We start from the raw sequence: 21,038 nt of genomic DNA, 5'->3' as shown, positions 1-21,038 counted from the left end.
TGGACATTTAGGTTGTTTTCTGTCCTCTGCTATTACAAATCATGCCTCAGTAATTAGTTTCATGCTTGCTTTATCTCATATTGTTATCACTGTGTTTTGGGAAGAGATTCCTAGACGTATAGAATCGATAAGTAAGAGGTAAATGGTTCTGTACTTTTGCAGGATGTTAACCAAATTCTTCTCCCAATCCCCCACCATTAGAAGTTGTACCATTTACGTTTCCACTGGTATGTATGAATGGGTCTATTGCCCTACAGGTCTATCAACAGAATATAATGTCAGGCTTAACTTTTGTTAATTTGATAGGTGAGTAATGGTTTCTTAGTGGTTTTTGTGTGCATTCCCAGTAAGTGGTTTTTGTATGCATTCCCAATAATATGGTGATGATTAAGGGTCATATCATTTCTTTCTCTTTTAACTAATATTTTCCCCCATTTTTCTATCAGAATGTTGGTCTTTTCCGCCTTCTTTTTCGATCTCTTTATCTTTTCAGTATATTGAGGATAATACATTTTTATAGGTTTATATCTTTACTCAGATTGTCATTTGTCTTCCCATTTTGCTGATGTTTTTATTGCCATGCAAGAGTTTCTTTCAGAATCTTTTGTAATCATATTTATAAATCTCTTACTGTTTCTGGGTTTTGTCGTATTTAGGAAAGTTAAGTCTTCTCCCAAATTACAAAGGTATTCACTCCCCCGCCCGATAGAACTGGTGTCTTTATTTATGTTTAGATCTTTGATCCAGTTGGAAATTGTTCTAATATATGATTGAAGAACAGATCTGATTCTTTTTTATTATAACTGTCAAGTAACCAAACATCATTTATTAAAGTTAGACTATATCTTACAGGTTATTGTCATAGTGTCTCAGATTGTAAACTCTAAAAAATGTTTGAATAATTGAAAAAAGTATCTCAGAGATCTTCTAGTCTGGTCATTTTATTAAAATTTTGATTATCATCTATACTTGTAAAAAGTTCTTTAAAAAAAAAAAGTTCTTTAAAAATGTTTAAAATTTATTAGAGTAACTTCAGTGAAAATGTGCTAATAATGCAAGATAAAGTACAAACTTTGATATTATGCTCATTAGCTTCTTAATGACTATTTTTCATTCATTTTAAACCTGGAAAGATTAAAAAATACAGAAATATAGAAGAAGAAAATACCCATTTTTCCATTTTCCAGAAATGACATTTATTTTTTAACATTTTCTGGGGTTTTCTTTTGGCTGGGGGGAAAATGTGTATTGTTGTGGAATATGAACCATACTATATTGTTCTGTTTTGTTTTTGCTTCATAAAGCATATGAGTGTTTTTCTGTTATTAGTCTCTGAATTCAGGTTTTGAAAGACTATAATATTCCATTATATAACTAGCACAGTTCATTTAACATCTATTTTGGAAATTAAAGTTTTTTTCCATGATCAGTTTAGCCTTCTAATAGATTTGGACTAATGGCTCAAAAGGTCTTAGGTTTTTTTGTTTGTTTGTTTTGGGGGGGTTAAAAATTTTTTTTAAGATTTTATTTAGTTATTTGATAGAGAGACAGCATGGATGGGGGTAGGAGCAGAGGGAGAAGCAGACTCCCTGTTGAGCATGAACCCCACCCCCCACTCCCACCCTGATGTAGGGGCTCCATCCCAGGATACTGGGATTATGACCTGAGCCAAAAGCAGACACTTACCCTGCTGATCCACCCAGGCGCCCCTGCTTAAAAATTTTTAAGTTGCTTTTCAGAAAGTCTGTACCAATTTATTCTGCCTCTGTGGGGCACTTTCTCATTTTCACTACCTACATAAACTATTATTTTAAAAAATATCTTCCAGTTTAATAAAGATGGGACCTAGTTTCTAAGTGTGTTTATAGGACTACTGATGAGTCCGAATGTGTTTTACTTAATGGATGATTTCTTTGTTGTTTTTGATTTATTTATGGTTTATGGTCTGAAATCTTTTGGATGGAATATTGATATTTTCTTACTTGTAAGAGTTTTTTATATATCAAAACTATTTTCTTACTTGTAAGAGTTCTTTTTATATTAGGAACTTGTCCTACCATCAGTTTTGTAAATATTTCCTCAATTTATAGATTGTCTTTGGCTTTTAATTTTGTTTATGGCAAAAGCTAATTTTATGTAGAGGTTAGTATTATTTATCTTTTTCTGCCTTGATTACTCTCTCTCTGTTTGATTTCTTTTTTAGTCTTTGATCAGTAAAATTGTCCCCATAATCCCTCATTAAAATGCTTAACAATATCTGGCATGTGACAGGTTTGATAAGTATTAGTAGAGTATATATAGTACTTTGGTCCACCTGAAATTTGTTTTTGTAATAGTATAGGACTTGACCTGAATCTTAATCATTAAGTCCTAGACATCAACCAGTTTCTATTTAACAGTAGGGGAATATTAAATTCTAACATGCTCATGATGTCAGGTTACTATAAATGTTAGGATCTCTTTCAGGTCTCATTATTTTTTCTTTTCTTTCTTTTTTTAAAAAAGATTTTATTTATTTATTTGACAGAGAGAGAGATCACAAGTAGGCAGAGAGGGAGGGAGAGGGAGGGGGGAAGCAAGCTCCCTGCCGAGCAGAGAACCCGATGAGGGGCTCGATCCCAGGACCCTGAGATCATGACCTGAGCCGAAGGCAGAGGGTTAACCCACTGAGCAACTCAGGCGCCCCTCATTATTTTTTCTTGATTTAACTACCTAATTATTATGTTAGTATAAACCAAAATCATTGTTGCTTTATAGTAAATTCTTTATGATCATTTTGAATATTTTCTTAGCTACTGATAGCTTTTTTCCATTTTAACTTTATATTCATATCATGATTTCCATCCACACACTAAAAACTTCAAAAAATATTCATTAAGATTTGATTGGGTTTATACTGACCCTTTATATTACAACAGTTTTTCTCCTAGAATATTTAGAAAATGTAGCTGAAGAAAACTGTTAATTGGGGAAGAATAGCCATTTTTATTAAAAGTAAAAAGAAAATGGTCTGTTCTTAAATTGTCAGAATTTTTATACCTTTCAGTAAAAGTCTGATTTTCTTCATAAAATTCATTACTTGTTGTGATCATTCTTTATTTTTAAATTGTTGGCTTTGTGAGTTAATTTTTTACTGTTTGTATTGTATTATATATATATTATGTATATATATGTATTATATGTAAAACTCTTGGATTACTATTTTAGTCTTGCTTTTGTCTGATTATCTGCATTCCTTTTATTCTTTGAGTTGATCTGTTGAGCAAATATATGTATTTTTCTGTTTTCTGTAGTTATATTACAGTTTAAGAATCACTGAGGTGAGTTCTCAATGAAAAAAACAAAAACATTGGCCCTCTTTTTAGATGAACTTTGTCTTGGAATCTTTTCATATAAATCATGAAAGTGCAGTTGTATTAAAGTGAGGCAAGACCCTAGAATACTGCTTTCCTGGTTTTACTAATTATTACTGAGACACCTGAGGAAACTAGTTTGAAAACTATTATTGAACCATAAAACAATGTCTAGTCATGGATTCGTTGAACATTTTTATTTCTGTTCTTAATTTTGTCTGAAAATAAGTAAATTTTGGCTATGGCTTACAGTAATTTCTTCTAGTTTTAATTTTCTTGGTAGTATTTATTTTTTAACTCATAAGTGGAAACAGTTTTATTAAATTCCTTTAAATAAACTTACTATGTTTATAGTGTGTTTTCATTAACTTGTTTTAAACCTTGAGTGTGTTAGAAAACACACTATGTCTTGATTCATCAGAATCTCATGTTAATTCTGTTATCTATAGTCTAATATGTTTTTATTAGCATTTTAGTTATGACAGATACCCTTAATTAGTTTTATTCTGTTGTATAAATTCGTATTTTACTTAAAAACTCAAAAGCATGAATTTAAGATTTTGCATATAACATTAGTTTTCTGTTGTTTAGTATTTTTTTTATAATGCTCTTATCCTGTTTTTTCACTGTTGAGGATACTGATGAAAGTGAGATACTCAAATTTAGATCTGTAGAATTCAGCTGGAAATTGAAATAATTACATTAATAAATAGACTGAGGCAATTGCTTTAGCTCCAGTTGTTCTTTAGCTCAGACATTTGCTCTGGTAAAGGGAGAGAAAACAATTCCTATAGGTACAGAAGTGTTTTTTTTTTTCCCCCTTCTTCTGATATATTGTATCTTGAAAGTAGTAAGATTTATAGTCATATCATGCTTAGAGGAGGGTGTGTTTTGTGTATTGATGAATTGCAGGACAGGTTTCTTCCTAAAACTCAAAATGTCACTTTGTTTTAGTATTTGTGTGCATTACCTGTCTTCTGAGAATAATGTTTAAGTGATAAATTGATTATTTTTTTGAGGTATATTAATGTATGCTAAGTAGCAATATTTTTTTTTAAATATGCTCATTTAATAGTTAAATTTTGTAGTTGAGCAGTAGAAAATGGAAAGACAAACAAACCCAAAACTTAAAATCAGCTAGGTAAAAGGGTTTTACCACCTCATCCCAAAACAGTAGGGAACTAACCAGTAGAGTGAGTAAATGCAGTGTCACTTTTGTTTGTTCGAAGTGATCCACTTGTGCTTCAGATAGCCACCTTTTTATAATTTCTAACTGCAACATTGCCTGTTGTTTACAGATATAGATATAATGATCTCAGTGTCCGAAGAAGCAAGAGATAAGCTGTAATGCTTAAGAGTTTTCTAAGGTTTTGCCCAACAGATATAAATAATTGAAATGGAGAAGAAAATAACAAAGGGAACAGATTTCCTCTCTTTACCCTTCACTTTACTTGCACCTAACATCAGGTGCTCCTCCAGTATAAGAAAATGGTTATGAAGTTCCTTGGCAAAAGATGAAGATTTATCAGAGAATAGTAGAATAGAGGACAGGCTGTTTTTGCTTAGCTCTTTAGACTTTATAACAGGTGTCATATGTGCAATATACAGCAGAATAACATAGTGGTTGAGAACATGGTCTTAAAGGTAGAACTCTGCTGCTTTTTACTAGCTGTGTGATCTTAGCTATTTAACTTCTTGAATGAGTCTTCCTTTCCCATCTCTTAGTGTTATTTGTAAGGATTCTATGAGATCATGTATGTAAAGTGGTTTAACACAGTACCAGGCATATAGTGTATGCTTTATCAGTAAATAGTTTCCTGCTGCCATTGTTGTCATTATTTTTATACGGGTTTTTGGTTAATAGATGTCAGTAGGATTCCAGTTGAGATTATAGGATTCTGCTACATACTAAGAGGTGAGAAATTTAAATTATTTGCTTGAATTAGAATTTTATCACCTATAATCTTGATCAAAACAAACTAGTTTAACTATTGAAAGTTTTGGTATTTTTATCACTTTAAATATTTATTATAAAACACTTTGTTCATAAAGATTACATAGTTGTTCCTGAGTTTTTTTCTTTGACCAAATGCAATGCAAATATAATTTAAAATTATAATTTCATGGATAATAAAAAAATTATATAGTACTGGGTGTGAATAACACACAGTTAATACTTGGTGAGATGTTGATATTATAATGTAAAAATTCATATTTTCTGAAGAATTAATCTTGCATATTGAGAGTGGAGGGACAAAAATAAATAAAATATTTATTTTAAAATAAAGATTTTCAGCAGTATTAGGAAACTTTATTATTTGATCCAGTGTTCTTTGAGAACAGAGTGTTACTAGCTTACTGTCAGTTCTTAAGATCGTATTCTCGGGGATATTAAAATGATTTGAAACTGATGTCTGAGCTGGGAGAAATTTAGTTATCTGTTAAGAATTCTGTTTTTCATAAGTCATCTTTTTAAACTTGAATTTTTCCAGAAGGAATATGCTATCTTTTAAAGATCCTAGTCTGTAATCATAATTTAGGCAAGAAGTGCTTGGGTTCTGTTTCTGGGTGTGTACCTGTGCATGCATACATGCATACACATATACTTTCGCCCCCTTTTCTAACTTCTGAAATATAAATGAATTACTCTACATTGAAGGAAGAGTTACTTTTGTCTCTCATCAGATTTACTTATCTGATTTGGAATTACCCTCTTATGTGTGACTTTTATTTGGTAACTTTGGCATTTAGTAATTTTAGTCTTTTTATAATCTTATAGAATAAATTAAGTGAAAAATGAACTTAACCAAGAGCTGGGGGTATTATATAGCTTAGCTTTCAAAATTATTCTATGCAGAATAGAATACTTAGATTTTAAATTGAAAATTTAATTACTAAAATTGAAAATGGGAGATACTTAGATTACTAAATTGAAAATGGGAGATAAATTCAGTATAAATAGAATTCAACATATTAAATGGTAAGTACTTAAATAGTTTATGTGAGTCCGAACTTTAACAATTATAAAAATTCTGTTTAGGTACAATATCTCTTTAGAATAGAATCAAGGATAAAAATGGTTGTCATTAGAATTAGGATGAGTAATATCTTCATTAGATTAAGATTAAGTTTTATGTACTTTTATGAAATAAAAACACTTTTAAGCTTAGTAGGTTACTATTTCTTGGTTTTAAAATTTGTAATGGAGCCAAACAAAATTATTTGTACTGTAACACTCAGTAAAGATTTCTTCGTTTACCTTTTTTTTTTTTATTAAAAACTTGGTAAAAGTGCATTGTATACATTGTCATCCTAGCATCAAGTGTTCATCAAACATTTGTAGTTTTCCCCCATCCCTCCCCAAAAAAGGTTTGAAATTGGTGACGCAGAATCATTGTCATCTACCAAATTAAAAACTGCAGGTTTGTAAACTTGGCACTCTGAGAAAGAAGTAGGTGCCATAAAATGATTAAGTGTTGGCATGTGTACACCTGCTGTCAGGAAATAAACTTCCCATATGTTGCAGTTTGGCAGATATGCATCTTAAAAATGTATCGAATGAAACTGCTGCTGCACTCTATCCTGTATCTTTTTTCAACAGTACATTCTCTTTTTGCCTGTAATTACTTTTGCTTCCGTTAGAGGAACATGACATATTTTTACAGATATCCTTGAAGTTAAGTGGTAGTACTCCTTAAGAGTGCAGTAACTGATCTGATACAATAACTCATTGAAATGCTAGCTTGGCCCTTAACACCAACCAGGAAACAAACTATTTTGAAACATTTACCTTTTTTTTTTTTTTTTCTTATAAAAACTTGAGCCTGAGACACATTGATTTTTCACATTTTATCACATCATGTCAAAATAATTTCCCCCAATATATGTACTAATAAAAGAAAATGAATGTGTCAGTTGTTTTTAAAAGGTAAATACTTAGATGAGAATTGCATTGACAAAACATCTGAATTTCATAAATGTGTTTTATGGAATAATGCAACTAAATCTTATTGCGTAGAATATAGTTTTAGAACCCTAGAATAGTCAGGTCAGAAAATTTGTCCTTTGCACAATTACGAAGTTTCCTTAAGATTGACAGTAATGTTTTATTTACATTTAATTATATGTTAAAATGAAAAACTAATTCTAAAATGAAGGGTCTTTTGACTGTCTCCATTTCCTAAATTAAAATTTGTGTGAAAAATATATGCAAATACATCTTATTGGCCCTTAACATAAGCCTCGAACCATTGATGTATGCATGCTTGTTATTGCATGTTAATACACAGAATCCCTTTATACAGTTTTTTTAAATAGATTCTTTTGGGATACCTTTCTGTTATATAATGTTGTATTTTTGTATTACCTTCAGAAATTAAAAAAATAATTTTTGAATTCCTTTATGTGATGAGTTTTAACTAAAACTTGTCCTATGGATGTAATCAGTTTTAACATACATGCTTTTAGCACTATTTTACAGATTGCACATTTGAAAAAAAAATTGTCTTCTCTAGTGTAATTTACGGTGGCGATACCTGCCTGCCTTTTCTTTTGCTGCGTTGGCACAAGCGTTGTGCTTATTTTGTTGTAAGTGGTTCCAGTATTTTATCAGTTCACTAGGCTGGAACTGATGAGAGGTAATTAGGTGGCTGTATTTACAGCTTGAATAAGAAACTCGCCAGTGATTGAACACAAACTCATTGGGAGGGGGCACAGGATCAATTCTCAACTTGGCAAGACAGATCCCTACATAAACATCTTCTAAGTGCAAACGACGGATACTTAAAGAAACTTTAAATATCTTCTCTGCCAGATCTCCAGAAAAAACATAACCAGTCCCAGAACAAAAGACAGGGTAGCGTTCACTTGGGTAGAGGTCTGGTGGCATGTACCACTTGCTATCTTTGTTCCGATTGGGTGCATATCCTCTCATTAGGTAACCAGTAAAATAGTTATGTCTGGGAGGCAGGTCTGGCTTCAATAACTTATGTATTAAATATTCAGTGTTGACAAACATATCACTGTCAGTTTTCATAACGTATGGAATATGTGGACAGTAGGTTGCAACCCAATTCATGCCCATAAGTGTTTTAATTGTCAAATTGTAGTATGTATCTAAATATTCCTGTTGAATTATATCATGATATTGTCTGCTTTCTTCCAGTATTGCACGTTGAAGGTAGCCATTTAATTTAATACTTACGCCCAACAAAAAAATTCGTGTGATTTGGATACCAGGTGCTAGACTTTCATTGCCCCACGTTTGCCGAATAGCTCTTCTAGCTTCTATTTGTCCAGGTTCTGCAGCTATTAGCAGTATTAAAAAAGGGCTTTTCTCCTGGCATTTTTCAGGTTCATTGATAATGTATTTGAAATGGTAAGAATTTGGATGTCCGATACCTTTTTCATTGTAAATACTTCCATTGGCACTAAGTGTATTCTCCAGACCTGTAACTCCTTGTGGCGACAGGTCTGTGTTATTGGAGTTAGTTGCTGTTTGAGGCCTCAGAGTGTGAGGGACTGTTTCTTTCCAAATGTTCCGGAGAGAACTGTGGTTTGTCTCACTTTTTGTAGAACGAAATCCTCGGAAAGTATATGTCACAGGGTTTTCTTTAAATCCAGCTCTGCCTGGCAGCCAGTCATGATGATTGAAAAACAAAAACATAGCAAAAAGGAACACTAGAGAAAGTACACCAATAAGATGGGTACGGAACAGAGACCTCTTGGCATTCCAGCTCATCTTTGCAAAGCAGCAGTGTCTTCTCCTCCACTGAAGCATGTTGTAAATATCCAGTAATGGGATATGAGATACTGCCGGTGGCGGAAAATGTTTCCTTCTCCTGAATCAGTACTATTCTTTGGTAATCATTTTTAAATTCAGCCACGTTGTCTCCCATGCAGTCATTCTGTAAAGATGAAACATAAAAATTTACAAAATGCTAAATATTTACAGAACTGCCTAAAAAGAGACTTCAGATGTTAATAATATTAGGGCAAATAGGAATTTTGTAAGTTGTGAAAATATGATAACCCAGGAATGAAGTTTATAATTTGTTTACCCTTGGTAACATAACATCACTGAGGACAGGACGAGCACTTCAAAGAGAGAAGTGATGGATTAATTTTCTTCAGTTATTTCATTGTCTGAGTAGCTCTTGTCATTTGTACTTTTGACCTGAGTTAAAGATTTAAAAGTTGTATGTCGAAAAAAAAAAAAATTGTATGCTAGTAGAAGAGAAGAATGTTACTAGATTCCTGAGAGAGGCCATGTAAGAAGGCCTGAGAGCAGATGGAAAATTTATTGGCATTAATTAAAATTGATTTGACATACCATTGGTGGTATGGTGCACAGTCAGTGGCCTTTTTTGTAAAATGGTCATGTATCAGTTGTGGGACAGACGGTGCAAGGTTGATTATGGCAGAGTTCCGTTAGTCACAGTACAGTGCTTGGCATGTTTCCACTGGCCCCTACTGTGTTGAGAAAGTCAATGAGAAGATGCACCTGTCAAAATTAATTTTCAGGGTCCAGTAACTTCAGTAGAGGATTTTAAGACAGTAGTAAATGATGAACATTTTCAAATACTCTTTCTGATTTTAGCCTTCCACTTCAAAGATGAGGTATTTAAATCATAGTCCTTTCTTAGACTTAAGATTGATTTTTAAAATATAGCAATTATCCTTTAATTATCTTTGGCCTTGGCAGAACACTATCAAATATCTCAGTTGAGTCTCAATGTTAGAATTAAACAAAGAACTACTTTGAACAGTCCTTTCAGATTTCTTACAAAATATAGGCACTAGGTACTGTCATAGCCAGCTGTTTAAAATCTTAAATTTTACAAAATGCCTTTTAAAAGATTCTTGAATTTTGCTGTGTTCTACATTTGTGTGCAGAGAATTTGTACATTTTTAGGACTTTTGGTAGCATGATACTTAGAACCCTAGATTTTTAAAAAGATTATGAGATGTCACTATAGGAGGTTCGTGATGCTACATATTAAAAACTGGTGGTGTTATCTTTGAACAAGATTTTTCAGTACATAGCACAAATTTGTTCATGTTTTTTGGTTCTTAGTTTTTCTGGATCAAGATATGAGGGTAGAGGTGGGTGAAAGGAGCTGTAACTTGATTTCTGTTTAAAGAGAAAAAAAACTTGTTGAGAAGGGGGCTGATAACTAATTTTAATTTTTTCAATTTTTTTTGATGAAAATTATTTCTTACACAAAAGAAAACTAGTCAGTTAAATTTAATGTAGTAACGTTTATTTAAAATTCTGTGCCTGTATATCTGTTTGTGTGGCCTATGGTATTAAGATTCAAGCTTAATGCCAAATTTGCTTAACCTTGACATGAAACTTAATTATCTTGGGGAAATGGCATTTACATGGAAGTCCTCATATAATTGAATAATTACAGGAAAATTCACATGTATCATATGAAGTATTTGGAAAATATTGATTGAAAGGGTTTAGACATGTATGAATGAAAGTACTATTCTAGCAGCAGCCACTAGGAGGAGCAAGTAGGTGGGAATTGGAGCAAATTTCCAAAAGTATAATAGTAAAGGGCGCCAGCTTTTGATAATTTCTAGTATCTGAAATTATGTAGTACTTTTAGAAGTTATGGTTCTCAAATGTAAAATATTGTTCAGTCATTGAGTATGATACAAACTCTTTTAAGTTTGGTGTTTTAAAAACATAGAACCTAGTTTGCTATTTATTAGAGTTAATTTACGTGAATTTTAATTTCACGTTACTATAATAAAGACCAAGGATCTTTACTGTACCAACCAAACATAGTTCTGCTGTGAACTAACCTGAAAATAAGTGAATGTTCTGATTTAGATATTCAGTTTTTTTTTCCTTCCTGTACTTGCAAATAGTTGGCCATTCTATTTAGACCAGAAAACTCTTTCTAAGCTTTTATTTTCACATGAAATATTTGATAAGTAGTAATGATTCTTCTTCCACTCCATAAAGAAGCCACTAGATATAAGGGTTATGTATATAAATTTAAAGGAAAAGTTGTTTTTTTAAATTTATTTGGTAATCTATTTTAAATATTCCAAAACTAAGTCAATGTGTCACTTCTTTTGTTGCTATATGCTTGGTATGCTATATGCTTGGTATATATGCACAGTATCTGGTATCTGGTTGAAGTCCCATCATTTATGTCTTTTAAAAGTGTAAATTCGATGGTTTAAGAAGCAGTAAATATAAGGTCAGACTTTTGACTAAATGACTGAAGAAATGAATGAAGGCAAATATCATAATAATAAATTATAATATTTTTTGAAAGAAGTATACCTCAAATGATATCTCTAAAGTATTTGTATGTTATAGAAAACAGCGTATTATTATATATTGTGATCTAGCATAAATATATAGTTTATGGTCCTATATGATTTTGTAGCAATAGGTGATGGAGATGCATCTTAATTTAAATTCATTATATTTGTATGTTTGTAAATATTAAGCTCACCAGGCTTTAAATTCATATATACTCAGTTGGTAATCTCCCATTGATAAATGAAGTGCATGTGTCTAGCTTTAAACATTTCTTTATCAAAAGTTTCTCAGGTATTCATAATTTTTCTGTTAAAGAGAAAGTAAAATTAAAGTAACTATTCTTCCTCTTATTAAATGTTAAAATTATTATCCAGTTACTGCCTGTTGTGTTTTAATTCTTAAAAAGTGGGAACATGAAAAGAAAGTTAAAATATTGTGGCAGTCTAAATAATTTGCACTTCTGCATTTTCAGCATAGAATTATGTTTGATTTAGCTTAGGGTTTTTGTGATGATTTTTTTCAAGTTATTAATGTGTATTTACATCTTATGAATTGAAGTTCGTGGAGAGATTGTTAACTGTGAAATGTTCAGTTACTTCTCACATACTCATTCTCTGTCTCTCTCTTTCTCTTTCTCTCTCACACACACAGTTTTTAATCATTTGGCTTTTAAAAGTGTTGTTATTTTGTGTTGGCACAGTCCTAGATTTTATTGGTGCTTGAATAAAAAAAAAAATTCTGCGCTTTTGAGATATCTAGCTTATAAAAATGTTTAATTGATGCTGTTAACATTGAGAGAAAAGGCTCTAAGAGAGACTTGAGATTTTTCAGAACTATATTTTTTTACTTAATACCATCTGATTTCATTCTATAGTGGAATAAAAATTCATGGTATGGCAGTGAGATGTGATAGTAATAGGGCCTGATAAACTTGTATAATTATAATTTTAGAATGTAATGCTTATATGTCTTTTACAATGTTTGCCTTTTGTGATTATTAAATAATAGCTTATTGAGTTGTGTTGTGAGGTTGAACAATATCAGGATCTGTGATAGATCTGTACAAAATTTTTGAATTTGAGTTCCTGAGCCATGAGTTGCTATTCTGTGATTGTTGTTTAGTTTATTAAATTTATTTCTGCCCAGCACACATACCATTGATGGTAGTTTGTTAGTACCTGTTAATATAGCCTTGAGGCACAGTAGCTACGTTTAGATTTAATTTTTGTCCTTTTATTGCTGTTCATGAATATTTTTATATCATTTTCATATTCTCTTGAATTTCACTTTAAAAATTATTATCAAGAATAATCTTACATTTGATTATTTAGAATCTGTCAGTTGCTTAAAATGAAAGGTCACTTTTTCAAGTGGAATTTTTACCAACTATTGATATTTCTTTGTTTAAAGTTGCATTCATGGACACTGTAATAACATGCAAATCTACTGTGGTGGTGTGCTGTGCATAAAACTCACACTGCCTTATGTGATCCTATGCAAATGCTTTCCTTTTAGTATTCTTATAGCTCTATAATAGTATTTGTTGATACCCTCTTAGATTGTTATCTTTATTTGGGGAGATGAATCTCGGAGGGAAGATTTTTGTTAGTAAAAGCTGTTATATATTAATAACGTGTTTTTAAAAGGACTTTGAAAAAAGCTCTTAATATTAAGACCATCTTTGATACTATTTAATATAATTTCACTGCATTGTCTCTTTTGATAGCTGCTTTTAAGAGATCACTTTAATTTACTAGATAAGAATTCATTTTGACCTGATTTGATAGAGGCTTGCGGTGCTTTCTTTAGAGGACTACAGTTTTTTTCTTTTTAAGTTTTTTTCTTTTTAAGTTTAATTTCTCAGAGAATCCTTTAACGTCTTGTTACTACTATTTGCCTATTCTCTCTTTTATAAACATTCTTTTCCTTTTCTCTCTTTTATACATTCGTAATCCAAAATTACTTCAAACTACATATTTACTTGAATAAAGCAATGACAGCTTTCACAATGACAGATTTTAAAATTATCTATCTAGTTTCAAGGACGGTGAACTGGAGGAACTTGTTTATCAGATATTAGTGCCTCCTCAGCTACGAAAAGGTAACAGACATTTAAATGAATATTACGCACAAGATATCGACATACCTTCCTTGGTCAGGCCATTTATGTGGAGAGGATTATGCCCACTGAAAATACTTTTGGCACGCCATCACTTCAGCAAAAAAGATGCTATCGAACATGCGCACATCCCCCAATAGTCTGCCTCCTGCGATTGCTTTTCACAGTATCCAAAGTGTCCATCTGTCTGCTTGTCTTCGAGTTACCCTCCTTGTTCATATGGATCCTAGTCGTCTGAGATTTTTCCTTTCATTTTCTTTCTCGTTCTTTAAACAAAAGAGCTCTAGTTGTCCGGTCTATTTGGAGCACTGTTGACTCTTGCCGACAGTTGATGCATTGAAGCTTTTTACATCTGCTGTTTTCCTGGCCGGACAATGCAGTGCTGTATTCTCTTCTCAGTATCCATATTTCTAGTAATAACACTGAGCTGCAATGTAAAGCAGCCAGAGCTAGAATGTAGTGCTTCGATTGTATTGGAATAGAATAGGATTTAACTCTCTTTCGCTGTTGCCTGGCAGCTGCAGGAAGGATTTTGAGCAGTTTTACTGAGGTTTTAGTCTGTAATATGCAATCCACGGTTCCTCAGCTGCTGCACAGGCAGGCAGCAGTTTAAATGTGGGCTTGACAGATGCTCTCTCTGACAGAGCAGAATTTAACGTCACTGCTTGGCTGAGTCCCACGTGATTGTTTGCATTCATATTGACTAAAAACCTAAGGTAGGGAGAAGCTTAGAGATGTTGCTTCTGTCTGATAAATTACATATATTCTGTGTTAAGTGTACTGATGAGTGCACCATATGAAAATGGGATGATTATCAGATAGTTATAATTTTATTTTTTCCTTTTTTTTTACTTTATGCTTAAGCACAGGCTTTGTAAATGTTTCAGTGTTAGATGTTGGTTTTCATGTTTCTTATATGATTTTATAGGACCCAAGCAATATAAGCTTTTATATGTAACTTGCTGCAATTTAACCCCTTCAGTGCACTCCCTTCTTTTGAAGTTTATTTTCTCAAATTGCTCCAGTTTTACTAGTCTCTAGATAAGACTCCGATCATTTTTTTTAAATTTGTAACTTAAATACTCCCACACCCAATTTTCTAGAGTTTATAAATCAGCTAGAGTGGGTCACTTAATGACGTGTGATGGGATATAGCTCACTTCTTTTTTGCTCTTAATGTGCTTTCTAGTGTTCTTGAAAGCAGCAAAACTTTTTATTCTTCATCACCTTTTCATGTCAGCATTTATTTTCTATTTTTCCTTTTCTTTAAAATTAACATACATAGAATTCAACAAAATGATATAGTGGATATAACACACTTGTACAGGATCTTCTTGGTGAAAAATAAGGTTTTATTAATTGCATGTATTTCTCCTAATATTTCAGGATTGTTTACTAAGTTGCCTCTAAGCACATTTTTTCAGTAAGCACTAGATACGCTGAAATATTTCTTTGTATGGTTAGTCTCCTGGGCACCTTGCTTTTTTTCTGCAGAATACTGGGGCATTGTCTTTTTTTTTTCCCCCCCTTAATAGCCTGAATTATCAGTTTTTCCTGTGAGACTTCTGGGACATTAACTCCTAAAAATTTATGGTTTTAGAACTTAAGCTATGTATTTGTAGTGATGTGTACACTTTATCCCACCTGTCTTCCCCAGTTAAATCTGTTAGTTCAAATACAGATTTACACTTTCTCTAATACTTTAAAATTTTTTGCCCTCATGTTTTTTAGTGTAGCTAATAAAATTTTTCTGTAGTTGGAGGAATCCTATGATCTTTTCTTTTCTTTTCTTTTCTTTTCTTTTAAGGAGTGTATGCGGCTTTCCAAGAAATGTTAGAAGGAATATTAAGAGTTTTATAATTGGGAAACCCAAGGTCGAGAGCTTTGTCTTTTCCTGGTTAAGTGTGAAGAGAAAATTGAAAGCCCGTTTTTATTTAGTCCCTATGTCTACTCATACTTCATGCTCATTATTTTTTTTTATATTACATGTAGGTAGCAGAGTAATGCTAAAGTGCCTACTAAAAATAATGTATTTTACAAAGTAGAGGTGGATTTTAGCAGATCAGTATTTATCAGTAATTCCTTACGTAGGATTTGACTATGCAGCTAGCAGCAGTGACTTATGTACCCAAAATCAGACTGGATGCTAAGCTTACTAAGCTGTTAGTTAAATGACTTTTTTCCCTCATAATGATAGTGTATTATACTACCCATTTTAAAGATGAGGAACCAATGCATAGAGTTGTAAATAATTTTCCCAGATGTCAGCTAACTTGTGGCAAGAGAAGCCAGCTGGGAATTAAAGCAAGATTATCTAAGTCTTTATGCTCAGTTCTTAACCATTTTACTATGTAACACTGCTGGAAAAATTGTGGGAATTCTTTTGTAGGACTGGCACAGCATACCCAGAAATCATTCATAGAATTACAAATGGATGTTTATATTTTCACCTTATTCACTTGTCAAACAAATACATATTGATCATTTACTGTGTGCCAGTATTTATAGGCAGGCACAGTTTATTAAATGTTAGGGAGACAAAAATGGTTTAGATACCTTCCCTTTCCTTTCTCTAGGAAGGATAAAACTATTATTTTTGCTAGTTCCTTTGTTTTGACTCTTTTGGGGTCCCACTGGGTTTATTATAGATCTTGATTATTAAGAGAACTCCATTACATAACCTGCTGGTTAATGGTTCCCCCAGTATTGGTTTGAGCCCCTGAATTCCCAGTGGACTGTTGTTTAACTGTGCTTGCTATGGAGCAAGGGTTAATACAGCAAAAGAGACTCCTAGAAACTAATAAAAAGGTGCCTGTCTACTTAATCAGAATTTACTTTAAACTTTTTAGATACACTTGCCATCAGTTTCTTAAATTTAAATTAAGCTGCCTCAGAACTTTACATAAAGTACAGAAAAACAGAGCAGACACCAGATAAAAGTTATGTTAGTGACTTTTTCTAACAATCTGCATGTTTCCAGCCAAGAGAAACTGTAAAAATCTTATGACAGGCAAGCTTGTAGAAGTTCTTCCTTTAGTCTCGTTTCTTATAACATCTGAATTCTATGGTTAAATTTTCTCAGTAAATGTGACAGATTTCTTTGTCAGACTCAGGAAACTGGCAGCTATTTTGTTAAGTTTTATAGTTATAAATGTCTTGTAATTTTTACTTGCAGAGGTCTACTTTTTAACCTTAGAACATATCTGATGGGAAAAATAGGCTATTAACTCTAGATTTTGGCCAGAACTGTCCAGGTTGGTTTTGGGATTTTCCTGGGCACGTCTACAGTAATCCTCAAGGAGGCAGAATTTAAAGACAGGATTTGCATAGCCACCTAACTCTTAGTTTCTGTTGAGTACAGAAGTAATTATTACTTTATTCATTTGGCTAGTAGTTTCTGAGTCACTATAACATGATGAATCAGATACAGATTTTCTCACTAATAATAAAGATAAATCATTTCTGGGAATTTACTACCTATATAACTTCAACTAAATGCCCTTGGTAAAAAGAATGAGGGAGAAAAGGGTGTGGGGGATAACGCTTCAACCTACGGCAGGCGATTTACTGAGAATGAGCAAATATCCTTGAATAATTTGACAAGGGGAGACATGAATCTGGTTTTTCCTACATTGGTCTTCATTCCTGTTGGTGCTTTATTATGAGTAATTGGCCTCTAAATGCAAGCCATTTTTTCAGTGCTGGAGAAAAATCTTAATGTTTTGGGTCACATGTCATTTCCACCATAGTACTCTGAAAAATGCCATTTGACATAATTATTTAGAGACCAGCTTTAGTTTTAATTGAAATCAGTCAACAATTTAGCATAGAGTAATGTTTGCTTAGAGTTTATATCTTTTGACTTAGAATCAGATGAAATCTTTTTCATATTATAAATATGTGGACAAATAGCGCATTTTTGGCTATTTAATAGTAGTAAGTTTTCTCTTTTTAAAGAAAAATGACTGTGTTCATTAAGAGTTTCCAGTTTTCCTTTGAAGTCAGTAGATGATTTATGAACCAGTTTTACTTTTCCTCGAACTTACTACAAACCAGGAATTAGCCTGATTTCAAATTAGCAATCTCAGAATGACCACAAGTGTCAGTGTTTGCCTGCCTTATTTTTCTTCTTCAGTTTTCACCAACTTGTACAGCAGATACTCATACTATTTAAGAATTTCTTTTGACTTGAAAGCAGAGCTAAATTTAATTTTCTCTTTCAGAACTAATTTTCACCCTCATCAGTTTTAATTCATACAAACTACTAATGATCCTAAGGGAAAATATAAGCATTAAGATCAGCAGTAGTTTTTATTATGCTTGTATGTTTTTCAGTTTCTTAGTATTGTAGCTGCTTCAGTGTAGCATAAATTACCTATACTCTTTCATTTGTTTTTTTTGGCATACAGGGAATATTCTTCTGAAGAGCTTTGGTTCTCAGTGGGAGAAATGCTATTTTCTAGGAGGTGTTCTAGAAGTTTATGAGGTTATTTTTAGTTGACAAAATAATTGAAGGGCATTTAGTGAGGCCAGGGAAGGCGGTCTATAGTGGGTGGGACAATTTTAAATGAACCTAAAACTTAATTAGAATGCAAAGTATATTTTGTGAAATTTTAACATATACTGAATTTTTCTAGGTATATAGTCATAGTGTCCAATAAAGAGGGTTGTACCCAACTTTGTTCTTAACTTGGCAAGTAGTTCACCATTTTGAAAAATCCTATTGCCTGTGGCAGTCATGTTTGTAGTAGATGACTCATCATTAGAGTACACCAGTCTGTGGACATTTGTAATCGTTACATTCACTGTGATTTTATGAATAGGTACTAGCATCGGATTACTTCATTATGTCTTCTGGTGTGATTGTTTCTGAGAGTAATACTGAAATACTTGTGTTTATCATAAATTTCTTTTAAAATTTCATTTTTGTATATGTTAAGATATTGATTTCCTTTAAAAACAATTACATACATAGGTTGTTTATATTGCCTGTGCATTTCATTTTAGATTGTTTAAAGGAATCAGTGTGAAATATTTCCTACATGCAGTAGACATACTGAGTTTGATAAGAGTGTGAAGCCCACTAAGTCAGTATCTTTAAGTTCTCAGGCACCTTACTCCCTACTCCTCAACACACTGATAATATTTAAAAATGTAAACACTGTTAATTCATTACAAAGTGTAACAAAACAATTTGTAGATTCAGGTAGATGCAATGTGTTGAAGCTTAAAACTCTGCTAAAACTTCACAGAAGTATTATTATTCACATACAATTTATTAGTATTAGAAAATGCTTTTTATTTAATAGCTTTAGTAGATAAGGAAAGAAAGGAAAAAGTCAGAAGGAAATAGAATGTTTTCCCCAAAGGGCTTTTTTGAGAAGAGCTGGAAGTATAAATATGCTTGATTCTAAATTCATGGAACTCTCTTCAGAATGATTATTTATGATCTGATTGGAAATAGGAACTTAAGTATAAAGAAACTTTGCAAAGCAAGAAAGAGGCAGGCAAAGGTTATAGGATTAGGAATGGGTAATATTTGACTTCAGGGTTTGGTTTTCTTCCCCTTCCCCAACTCCTTAGAGGATACCTAAGGGATTCACTTATATTCAACAAATACATTGAACGTTTCTTACATGCAAACGCAGAGGGTATGAGCTTTATCATTAGGTTCCTTTTATTCAAGAAATTGATAGACAGGATACATAGATCATTCTATAGATAGCAAAGTAACTGGAAGAAAATTTAATTTTTTTATATTTATTTAAGTTTTTTCCCTTCAGTTTCAAAACATTTTCTATAATTCATTATTGTGTCACTCAGTTGCACTCTTTTGATACTTTTGATCTTCCTAATTGCAGTTGGTTTGCATTACATTTTTATCATCTTAAGTTTTCATGCTTTTTGAATATTTTTATTCCCTTTAAATAACACAGTGTCTCAAGGATAATACAATTCCTGAGTTTTAGTGAACCAAAATTTTAAAAATCAAAATGTTTATATTTTTATTATATTCTCCATTTTCTTTTATCATCTCCCTGATTACTTACTAACATATTGAGTCTGTTTCTTTTCTATATCCTCATAGTTGACTTTGAATTTTTTCTGTATTTCCTCTGTAACTTTTCACAGATTTTATACTTATTAATATCTCTGGCATTTATAATCCAGAATATTTCATTTAACTCTGTGTTTGTTGGGGGCAAAGGGGTCAAATAGTTAAATATATACAGGTCTGTATTTATTTTAGCTTCCTCATTCCATTTATTAAGTTATATTAAATGGTAAAACATTGAATGTTTTCTTTTAAAGCTTACAATTTGTTATTTTCCTTTCTACCTCTGTTGCCGGTACCTATAATTGTGTGATTCTCAAAACAGTCAAATTTATCTAATTCCAAACATATACCCTTTGATAGAGGGAGATGGGCAGAAGAATATTGTGTTTTTATTCAGTGGAACAGAAGAAGAGCAAATTTATATGGCCATGCCATCTTTGAAGAAACCTATATCGAATTACGCCTTTAAACTCAGTTAATTGTACATTTGAGGTCATACTGCAGTGGCATTGTTCCTAGTGACAAGCTATTACTTACATTAAAGTAATGGACTTTCTGGGGGAGAATTAGACCCTTCCAATCATCTAAAAATCTAGTTGTCTCATTTTGGTGGCAAGATAATCAAGACCCTGAGAGGTTGTGATTTTCTCATAGCTCCTCTCTTTAATATGTCAGAGTCAAAGCTAGAACCTGGGGTTCAAGACTTTTAAGTGAAGTTTTTTGCACTGATTTACACTGCCTCTGGTTACATCAGTATATTTGTTTTTAGTCCGTGGACCCATAAGGTACACAAATGATCACTTAACCCTCGCCTTCTGCCACTATAAAAATTCCTGCCAGTTTTAAATAAGAAAGATTGTGCTTTTATTAAACCTCAGTGACACATATAAAAGAATTGCTCATTTGTGCCAGAAAGTTATGTGGCCATTATAGACTTTGGTATTAAAGGAGATCAATTTCTATGCTTTGGTTTGTGTCTAATGTAGTTTTATAATTAAACATTTCATCTACATTTATGTGGATGTAATTTTTAAATCTGTCAATAAATAAACGAAAATTTTTTTTTATATTTTCCCATTATGCAAGAATACCCTGTTAAACATTTTGTATTCTGTCTCACTCTCTTTTCCTCTCTTTCAATCTACATTTCACTTGCTGTACTAGTATTAGTCTGGATTCTCCAGAGAAAAAACCTAATGGATGGATGGGTGGGTGGGTGGG

At 32.3% G+C, this 21,038-nt stretch overlaps 2 protein-coding genes across 3 annotated transcripts in view; one reads left to right on the top strand and one right to left on the bottom strand.

Annotated features, from left to right (window-relative positions):
- The window catches only part of LOC111151037 (cell division cycle 73), a 114,087-nt gene that overhangs the window by 53,181 nt on the left and 39,868 nt on the right, over positions 1-21,038 (top strand). The window lies entirely within an intron of this gene.
- LOC111151038 (beta-1,3-galactosyltransferase 2) lies at positions 6,569-14,427 on the bottom strand. 2 transcript variants are annotated; one of them, XM_022508756.1, is made up of 2 exons: positions 9,685-9,712; positions 6,569-9,259 (listed from the first exon to the last, which is right to left on the bottom strand). In XM_022508756.1, exon 2 carries the CDS (start codon positions 9,130-9,132, stop codon positions 7,864-7,866), a length of 1,269 nt encoding a protein of 422 aa, XP_022364464.1. In that variant the 5' UTR covers positions 9,133-9,259; positions 9,685-9,712; the 3' UTR covers positions 6,569-7,863. The 2 variants fall into 2 exon arrangements, with proteins under 2 accessions (XP_022364464.1, XP_022364463.1); XM_022508755.1 differs by lacking the exon at positions 9,685-9,712 and adding an exon at positions 13,787-14,427 and having other exon boundaries at positions 7,149-9,259.

The sequence above is a fragment of the Enhydra lutris genome, unplaced genomic scaffold, assembly GCF_002288905.1.
Source record: "Enhydra lutris kenyoni isolate GAN:26980312 unplaced genomic scaffold, ASM228890v2 scaffoldscaffold25, whole genome shotgun sequence".
Classification (NCBI taxonomy): Eukaryota; Metazoa; Chordata; class Mammalia; order Carnivora; family Mustelidae; genus Enhydra; species Enhydra lutris.
This window is presented reverse-complemented; position numbering and strand designations above follow the sequence as displayed.